Source organism: Quercus suber, unplaced genomic scaffold, assembly GCF_002906115.3.
Source record: "Quercus suber isolate HL8 unplaced genomic scaffold, Cork oak 2.0 scaffold_164, whole genome shotgun sequence".
In the NCBI taxonomy this organism is placed as follows: domain Eukaryota; kingdom Viridiplantae; phylum Streptophyta; class Magnoliopsida; order Fagales; family Fagaceae; genus Quercus; species Quercus suber.
Window position 1 is genome coordinate 32,858 of NW_027069625.1, and position 10,036 is coordinate 42,893.

Here is a 10,036-nt window from a genome sequence, read left to right on the forward strand (position 1 = left end):
GTAAAGAAGCATTACTTTTCTATTCAGGATTAAAAAAGAAGACTTGCTCTACCAAAAATAAGTGCAAAATTTGAGTACTTTAATATCTTTTTCCCCCTCCAGAATTTCAAGGTTGCAAGTTTTAAAATGCCAGTCTTTCTAAGTGGTCTAGAGTGGAGCAACTAGTGAACACCACTTTTTACAGTACTTGGAAATCTCAAAATGACTTCCAAAAGTCTTGATAGAGTCCTGCTGTCTAGGTCTGAGATAGAATAGGAAATAATACCACTTAAATATGCAATTTTGAAATGACTGTTTATTTACTATTGAAGTTCTCAATCAAATAAAGAAAGAAACTGTACCTGGCTTGCTGAATTCCTGACCCAAAGATACGACTTACATTCAACATAACCACATGGAAGTACCAAGCAGCTGAAGACTATCGATCAGTTGAGTTTGACACCATAATGAGCCAATAAAATTGACAGACAATTCGTAAAATTTGCTAAGCATCTTGAACATTTGGAAAAAAAAAAAAAATTTATTTGTTGATTGAACAAAGTTTGAGGATGGACTGGAGCATCAGCAACAGGTCCGCATCTTTACATGGTAAACAATTTGATGCCAATTTTCAGTTGCATAGCCAAAGCAAGCTGCTTAAAATTACAAGGCCAAAAGTCTGACTGATGGCTCATTTGTCAAATAGAATCCGAAACTTCACTCGCCTTTTGATGCTTCCCATCCTATCATAACCAATTCCAATTTTACTATGCATCAACTTCATGGCTAAGTCTGCATTGCCTGCTTTTCGCAAGGCAGTGATTAAAATTGTACGAACTTTCCCTGGTATTTCTCTACCCCTATCAACAATCCCATCAGCCAACTTGCAGGCCTCCTTGATGCGGCCAGCTTTGCATAGTACATTGATCATATCCTCAAATGCTGTCTCAGGGATAATTCCCATTGGAGCTAACTCATCTAATATCTTGCAAGCCCTAGCTATCTTGCCTGAAAGACACAGGCCAATTGAAAGAGCCCTAAAAGAAGCTACAGTTGGTGTAATACCTTTATCGATCATCATGTCCCACATCTTCAATGCCGCTTCATTTCTATGCTCATTGAACAGTCCACCAATAAGTATTGTGTATGTATAAACCGTCTGATCACAACCTTCCTCTTCCATCCTCTTAAAGAGTGATAATGCTTCATCAACTTTCCCAGACTTAGCTAGGGCATCAATAAGGGCATTGTAGCAATATGAATCCCGTGGGCATCCCTTCTCAACCATTTCTTCAAATAGCCTTTCAGCTTCATCCACTCTCCCAGCCTTTCCAAGACCATCAATTAAACTAGAATAAAACATAGCATTAGCCACCACCCCATCACCTCTACAAACCTCAAAATACTCCATGGCTTCCTCTACTCTCCCACTCTTACACAAGCCATTGACAATAACCCCATAAGTAACCTCATCAGGTTCGAACCCATCATACTTCATCTTTTGAAAAAGCCATATTGCCTGTTCCACGTTCCCACTTTTTGCATAGGAATCAATCAGGGCTGTATAAATTGCCACGTTTGCTTTATAACCCTTCTGAATCATACTTTCAAACACAGCATATCCTTCTGCACACTTCCCACCCTTACAAAGCCCACCAATCACCAAACTATAAGCATGACACGGAATTTCCAACCCATTCTCTTCCATTTCATGATAAAGACCCAAACAAGTGTCAAAATCCCCATCCGAATAACACGCTTGCATCAAAGTCATATAAGTAATCTTATCAGGCTCCACATTCCTCACCTCCATATCCCTTAACTTCTCCATTGCTTTGTTCTTCTTCCCTACCTTACAATACCCTTTAATCATTGTATTATATGTCACAACATCCGGTCCTATTTTCCCTCCTTCCATTACCTCAAGAACCTGTTCAGCCGACTCAATAAACATTGAATTCACCAACCCATTCACCAGGAAATTATACGTATACAAACCTGGCTCAATTCCATTCTCCTTCATTCTACGCCACACCCACAACAATTCCTCAACCATTCCCACACTCCCTAAGCTCTTAATCAAAGAATTAGCCGCTGACACTGTCATTACAAAACCCATTTCCTTAAACTCCTTTAAAACACCCAGAATCCTATCTACTTCACCACATATAGACAAAACCTCAACCAAAGACACATAGCATTCAATACTATGGGCATAACTCTTTTGCTTACCAGCCCAAGAAAAAAACCGCAAAGCAATATCAGGCTTTTCATGAAGCTTATTAGACTGCAAAACAAATGAAACAAAGTTAGGGGACAACCTGATCATGAAGTCGTGGCAATAAGAGCCTAAGTTTGCCTCCATGGCCAAAGACCCATCAAGGAGATTGAGAATTTGAGCAACCCAAGGAGATGGGTTGAGATGTTGGCGGGTTGAGACTATGTCAGAAACATCATTGAAGGGTTCCACCCATTCTGGTGGAGGAAGAGAAGTGGTGGTGGTGGTGAAGATCCACCTAAGATTTGAGTTAAAAGATGATGTGGGACAGAATTTTGAGGGGGTTTGGGATGGCCCACCATTTTTGTACAGAAGTAGAGGTGGAGGATGATGGAGAAGGGGTACAGAGAGAGGACAACGAGATTGTAGGAGGCCTCTTCTCATCAGGGTTGTGGTTTCTAAGTGAGCTAGCTTTCACCTTCAAGGAATGAAATGGTGCTTTCAAGAAGGAAGAACAACTGGTAATGAATATTTTAGCTAACTAGTAATGAAAACAAACAATTGGAACCCTCATATGCTCTTAGCATTCTACAACTCATAATTTGGTTCTTCACCCCCAATTTCAACTGAGCTTCAACCACTTTCTCATTAACTTGCCTTATGACCGAATTGCATATCGTGGGTTTGATTTCCACAGACAGCGTGTTGCTTCTTTCATTACCTTATGGTTTTATTTATCAAAAAAAAAAAGACCAAAATGCATACTACTTCAACCTCCTTCACCATCCTTTCAAATTATTCCTTGACTCAAATGCCCCTTGTCATTGGCAATAGTGATAGAATCTGTAAGATACCATTTGCATCAATCTAAAAGGTAACCTCAATATGGGGCACTCCCCTGCAATAAGAATCACAATATTAGTAAGAAAACACAAGCAATGGTTAGATAGGATATGAAAAGTGCTGCAATGAATAACACAACTTTAGACAGATTGCTTGTCATAGTTTTATTTGCAATCATGTTTCTCTTCGAAGGACAAACAAAAAATTTAGGCAAAAAGAATTGGGACATGATATTTCTTTCGGGCATCGTAAATGAATTGTCTGTGCTTCCTAGATTAACATTAGTTTGTGTATAAAACAATAGCACCAACATAGAAAATCATGTCAGTATTAATTTAAAGAGCCCAAAAGAATTACTAAACCGGATCAATACTTATGCACACACAAAGGTGTATAAAAACATGTATGCATAAAGTTAAACTAATGAAATAGTCTTACAAGCATTTTAACAGACACCTACAATGCATTTCCAATAACTAGCACAAACTAATTCCAGAAATTCGGATACTTACCCGTAAGGGGGTGGTGGCGGCGGCAGTGAAAGAGAAGGTGAAGGTGTGTGTTGTGGGAGATGGCTATAGAGAGAAAAAAGAGGCGGAAATGGTCGCTGCCGGCCGGTGTTGATGGGGAGGTGGGTGATGAGAGAGAGAGAGAGAGATTAGTAAAAATGGACGATTTCATGCGTGAGAAAACTTAAAATTTCACACGTGGCCAGCCAGCTTAGCACTAAAATCGGCACTTCACTCCAACGTCAGCTGCTCAGATTTCACTTTTCAGGAATTTTCTTTTTTGCATTTACCTTTATTTTTAAACATTTTAATTAGTTGCCATCTTTACAAAATTATATGGCAAACTAGCATCTTTAGACTCTAAAACTCGAGATCAAAAATAGAACTCGAGTTTCTAAGTCTCGAGTTGCAGTAAATCCATGTGAAACTCAAGTATTTAAAACTCGAGTTACTAGGTTCACCTAATCTATTCTCTGTTCATCTTCTTCCTCCATAGGTTCTACTTCTTCCTTTGTTCTTCTTCATCCTCCATCCATGGGTTCTTCTCTTCCAGTGGCTTCTTCTTCCCATGGGTTTTTCTCTTCCTGTGGTTCTTCTTTCTTCTTCAAATTCTTCAGACCATGGGTTCTTCTTTCTTCTTGTTCTCCATATCAGCAATCAGAACTCGAGCCTGTGAGGCTTGAGTTTCTTCACTGAACTTGAGCCTCATGAACTCGAGATGCTAATTTTCTTAATAGTTTCAAAGTCTTGCTTACTAACAATATAATTTCCATATATGATGATAGAGGGAAAATATCCCCGACTTTTCAGCACGATTGGTTTTGGTAATAAGGCTGTAAATGAACCAAGCCGTTCATGAACAAGTTAGGCTTGGCTCAATAAAAAACTCGTTCATGTTCGTTTGTTTATAAATGAGGCAACCTTCAGCCTTAGTTTTAAACTTGTTTGATAAACAAGCCGAGCTCAAGCAAAGAAAAAATTATTCGTGAACAAACTCGTGAACAATAGGGCTCGATACAAAACATGCCAAGCTTAGGCTCGTTTATAGCTTGATATATATTTACTAAATAAACTCATTATTATGACATTACACACATGTTTTGGAAAGTTAATTTATAACTTGTTTATTCATATATGTTTTGAAATGTTAATTTATTTAGATTTGTGAAGATTAAGGTTGCATGGATGACAAATGTAGATGTAAAAATTGTATTTTAAACAATTATACTCAAGCTATAGAGAATGAATGATGAATGGATGGATTTAATTATGTAAAGTTGTAATTCGAACAATTTCTAATCACGGGTGGAATTAGAAGCATGATAAAATGAGTGTGTGTGTGTGTATATATATATTGTTTACTTGATTTTGGTGATATAAGCATTTGATAATGCAATTTTTTGGTTCCCAAGCTAAAAAGCTTAAGTTGAGCTCAAGTTTGAGTTTAATATTAAGCTTGAGCTTGGCTTGACTATTTAATCAAGCCAAGCCAAGCCGAGCTCAAGTTTTTTGACATTCTCATGAGCTCGAGTTCAAACATTGTTTTTGGGCTTATCTCAAGCTCGTGCCAAACTTTAGCATTTGATTTTTATAGACGAGCCAAGCTCAAACACGCATTACTCGGTAAAGCTTGGCTCATTTATAGCCTTAGACTTTCGGAGCAATCGCAATGTTAGTACAGGAAGGGAAAACTTGTTACACACCACATAAGTGTCCCTACCATTGGGAAAAATATAACATGTTATGGGAATATGAGTTTTTCCCTTCTCATACTATCGGGGAAGTGTGATAGTGTCTATTACACATTTGTGTGTATTCATATAAGTGTATAAATGTGCATTCACACGAGTCTCCCTACCATTTAGGTAGTGCCTATTACACATTTGTATGTATCCTCACCGGTGTATAAAGCATTGAATTTATGAATACAAGTAACAATTTAACAACAACTTAGTCCCGTGACAAACAAGTAGCTATAGGTAGGTAAAAAAGTGATGTTAGTGATTGGCTTAGATTATAACCAATAACAAATTGTCATCTAAGATTTATTATGAAAATGTTGTGAATATAGTACTTCTCATGTTATTATAGACACTATTTTTCACCATCGAATTTAACAATTTTGTTAAATTCTTATTGATTATCTTATTAGCTCGCAACTGATATTATTATATTATTTATCATTTCTAATTTCTTTTAATTCAACAGTTAAAAGAGAGGGAATTTGAATTCTAAATGTTTAAGTTGAACACATAATAATGTGTTGGTTAAGTTACAAGACTCTTGACTACCATTTACAACTTGCTACCTCCGATGTATAATCTTCATTTTTCTTCATTAAATTATCTATCATTTTTGAAGAGAGAGAGTGCACTTTACGTGTACAACAAGCATTAATAGAGAATTTTCTATAAATAAATAAAAAAACATAATAGAGAAAAAAACACGAATGTATATATATACACATACCGACATAAGTATATATACACAATTACACATACGTGCCACTTTTTTATTTTTTTTTTATTTTTATTTCAATACACTTCCAGTTATGGGTTCCAGTTAACTCAATTGGTAAAGTCTCTGATTGTTGTATAAGAGATCTAGGGTTCAATCCCTGCCTATACCAAAAACTGATTGGTGTATTGGTCTGATGATAAAAGAGCAATCATCAGGAGTGGACGCCATAGGCTGAAACTCTTTAAAAAAAAAAAATACACTTCTAGTTTTGTCCATCTCAAATGACTGCTAATTTATAAAAAGTCAAATAATAAATTGTTCATTTTTCCACTCTACCGTTATAAATTAACAAGTTTTGTTATCTTGATTAAATAAATTAACTTGATATAACTTTTATTTAAAAATCCTATGCTTCTACCTTTCTTATTGCATCTAAGCCACTAAAACTTAATGCTAAAAGATTTTCAATTAATTCAATTTACTCTTCCATAGTAATATTATTTAGAAAACAATAAATAAATAATACGTATTTTTGATAAGTTTTCTTCAAAGTTGCTCATGTTAATTAAGAACGGATAGTGTTATCTTTGATGTTCATAAACATATTGATCTGAACTTAGTTTTGTTCAAGCTTGGTTTGTTAATTAATCAAGTTTCAAACCTGAGTTCAAAATTGGTTCATTTAGTTAAATGAGTTTAAACTTTTTCTACAATTTTTTATTTTATTTTATTTTAAAGTTTAAACTTCGAACAAACAACTTAACAAAACAAACTTTGAATTGTTTATTAATAACTTCATTTTTTTTTTTTTTTTTACAGTTCTAACTCACACCAATTTATGATTAAGATGAATGAAATTTTCATCAACTTTATAATGAGATGTTCTATACATATTATTTTTATGAAATCACCAAGTACCAAACGTATCCTAACTTCTAAGTTTAATTCATGAACATATAAATATTGCTTTATCATTCTGAACGTAGTTAGAATAATTAGAGTCCGTTTGAATACCACTTATTTTGCTGAAAACTGAAAACACTGTAACAAAATAATTTTAAATGTATAAATAATGTCATGGGACCCATTTTTAATGAAAAAGTCGCTGAAAAAAAAGGTTTGTGGGTCCCATGAACAGTGCACGGGACCCACTAGTGTGACATAAAGCCACAAAAACACGCTTCTCCAAAAAAAACAAAACACAGACGCAGGGACGTGGACACAATCCAAACACATACTTAGTGTTGAGACAAAAAGGCCACTATCTTTGAATTTGCATTACACTAGTAAGCCTAAGTTAGATCCCTTTTGTAGTGGGATTTCCAAACCCACCACTCTATAATACAAAGTCATATCTTGTAAATTGTAATTTATTTAAGGGTGATGTCAATGGGTGCCATTAGGGTAATGGTTAATAAACCATTTTAAAAAAATTTATTATTTCACTTTTATCGGAAATTGAAAAGGCTGTTAAAACATTAACAAATACCCTTAAAGCATTCATTAACTTTTTCATTTATTTAATTGATACTTTTTTTATATATTTATGGTTATGGTTCAAAATCTCTTCTTCTTCTTTTTTTTCTTTTTTTTTTTTAATCAAATTATTAAAAAATCAAATAGAAAAAGACCAAATAAAACAAAGGCAAGACGTGATCTCGAAGCACGGTTTTAGCATCAAACAACCAGACCATCAAAATGTTTTACCAACCACTACAACTAGCAACAGGCAAAAGAACAGAAGGGCAGCCTTTTGCTTTGTCACCACCCTTCAAACACCACAGATTACTATATTAGTCAATGTAACAACAATTACTCACATTCTCTCCCATTAGGCACACTCTTCCGTATCACATCAGTTTTTTAAACAAGGAAATGCTATTAGAAAAGGTAAAGTACTAAGCAATGATTCAATCAACCACTTTCATTACAAATATAAAAACCCAAATTAATGGTATTTTCTGGGGTATTAGTGGCTATGCACACATTGTAGAATTCTCATACTCTCAAAAGCTGTAGTCTGGTTTGAAAACCCTGTTGCTCAAAGGTTTTGAGGCATCCCTTAACCCCTTCAGTCCCCCATTATTGCTACTACTTTCTTCAACAACCTTGCCTTCTTCTTCTTTATCTTCTTCTTCCATGGTCTCAAAAGCCGGATGAGTTAGAATGCTGTTAAGCAATTGTGTTCCTCTCAAAGCATTAGTTAATGGCAAATGACCTTCTGGGGTATCATCATTGAGCTCCCAAATGAACTCCGTAGGAAAAGCCCTGTAGTTATATTGCTCAACCTCAGTGTCAAGCTTTTTCATCCACCCAACCTTGATGAAGAACTTGGTGAAGTCTCTGTCAGCTTTCTCATAGATTCTCTTCTGAACACTGTATCCAAACTTGTTGTTGCTGTGTTGTCTCCAAAGTTCATCAATGGTATTAAGGTCTGGTTCTGGGATGAATTGGGCCTCAGAGAAGAACACATAGCCGCGTTTTTGTGCAGCCTCACCAGCCAGGACAATGAGGAGACGCCTGGTTTCTTCGTCAGCTTGTTTGAAGTTTTGGGTGGATAGGTGTTGTTGAAGGAGGTCAAAGGAGATGGCTTGAGAAGTGGAGGGTGTGGAGGAAGTGGTGGGGGATAGAGAAAAGGTGGTGAAGGAAATAGAGAAAGTGTGAGAGAGAGAAGTATTTGTGGTGGTGGTGGTGGTGGTGGTGTGGGGTTTAAGGAAGATAGGAGGAGAAGTGGTGTCTGAGATATGGCGTTTGAGGAAAGTGTGGTTGTGGTGGTGGTGGTGGTGGAGGGATTGGAGAGAATTGGTGGCCATTTAGTTGAGAGAGAGAGAGATTGGTGGTGGGGGTGGTGGTGGGGAGTTTATGAGGGCATTAGGAAGAGAGAAGGGTGGGAGGAGAGAGTAGAGGAAGAGGAATTTGATGGCTTGGGTTTGAGTAATGTGGGGAAGAGTGTGTGTGTGTGTGTGTGTGTGTGTGTGTGAGTGAATGTGGGGTTGGGTTGAATGCTTCAATGCAAGATAAGAAACGAGTGAAAGAGGCTTTTCAAGAGCTCATCTAAGGAAATACAGGGGAGGATTTTGATTGGCTATATGCGGGTGAGGCAATATCCCCTATTTTTTTCGGTCTCTATCCCTGTCTCTCTCTCAAATAAAAACAACACACTAAAGTCACTACCACGACTACAACCATACTGCCACAAATAAACCAAAATGAAGACAAGAAAATAATCATAATCTTTGAAATAAGTGTGAAGTTAAAGAAGCACGGTTTAAAAAATAAATAGGACACAAAATCTCTCTTTTCTTTTTTTTTTTGGGTATTTTGTAGTTTATACAAGATAAAGGAGTTTTTATTTTTTTTTTTATGCTCCCATATAAAGAAGTTGTGTTATTTTTAAAATTTTATTCGATTAAGTTATAATTGATCCCAAGGATGAAACAATTAAACAAAAAGATATTCATATTAGAATAAGATGTGTTTGGGGGGGGGGGGGGGGGTTATTGTCTATCATTGGCCTCTATGGTAGAATCATGGGCCTAAGAGACGGCAGTTGTGCATTTGCTTCATTTTAAAGGGTCAGTTTATTTTCATCATACTATTTTTTAGATGTAACTTTTCATAATTTTATAGTTTTTAAAACAAAATATATCATGCAAAAAAACTCGAGTCTTTTGGCTAAATATTGCTAAATTTAAAATATATTTGCGTTATAGGTACTGTTACAAGTTATTTAGGGAATGAGGAGAGAGATTGAATTTCGGCAATAGTGTTGCCGAAATTCAAGAAAAAGTAGGAGAGAAAATGAGAAAAAGGGAGGAAAGAGAAAAACTTGAATTTCGGCAACAATGTTGCCGTAATTCATCTGCCCAATTTTCCTCACCTGCCCGGATGTGTAAATATGAGAAGTGTAATGAGTGAGTGCTCAAAAAAAAAAAAAAAAAGTAATTGTGGCAATGGTATTGTCGAAAATGGTAGGGGTAAAAAAAAGTGAATGCCAAAATTTAGGGAAGAATTAAAGAAAAATATA

General features: G+C 35.9%; 2 protein-coding genes across 2 annotated transcripts; both read right to left on the reverse strand.

The window, feature by feature from the left end:
- Positions 1–263: 263 nt before the first annotated feature.
- Positions 264–3,789, reverse strand: LOC111996259 (pentatricopeptide repeat-containing protein At1g03560, mitochondrial). Its single transcript, XM_024028215.2, has 2 exons — positions 3,553–3,789; positions 264–3,095 (listed from the first exon to the last, which is right to left on the reverse strand). The coding sequence occupies exon 2, from the start codon at positions 2,639–2,641 to the stop codon at positions 671–673; it is 1,971 nt and encodes a 656-aa protein (XP_023883983.1). The 5' UTR covers positions 2,642–3,095; positions 3,553–3,789; the 3' UTR covers positions 264–670.
- Positions 3,790–7,744: 3,955 nt separating this feature from the next.
- LOC111996268 (tetrapyrrole-binding protein, chloroplastic) lies at positions 7,745–9,075 on the reverse strand. The gene has a single exon (XM_024028230.2). The coding sequence runs from the start codon at positions 8,820–8,822 to the stop codon at positions 8,016–8,018; it is 807 nt and encodes a 268-aa protein (XP_023883998.1). The 5' UTR covers positions 8,823–9,075; the 3' UTR covers positions 7,745–8,015.
- Positions 9,076–10,036: the final 961 nt, after the last annotated feature.

Excerpts from the sequence above, each read along its gene's own strand:
- LOC111996259 (XM_024028215.2), bottom strand. The coding sequence starts at position 2,641 with ATGAGAAGAGGCCTCCTACAATCTCGTTGTCCTCTCTCTGTACCCCTT.
- LOC111996268 (XM_024028230.2), bottom strand. The coding sequence starts at position 8,822 with ATGGCCACCAATTCTCTCCAATCCCTCCACCACCACCACCACCACAAC.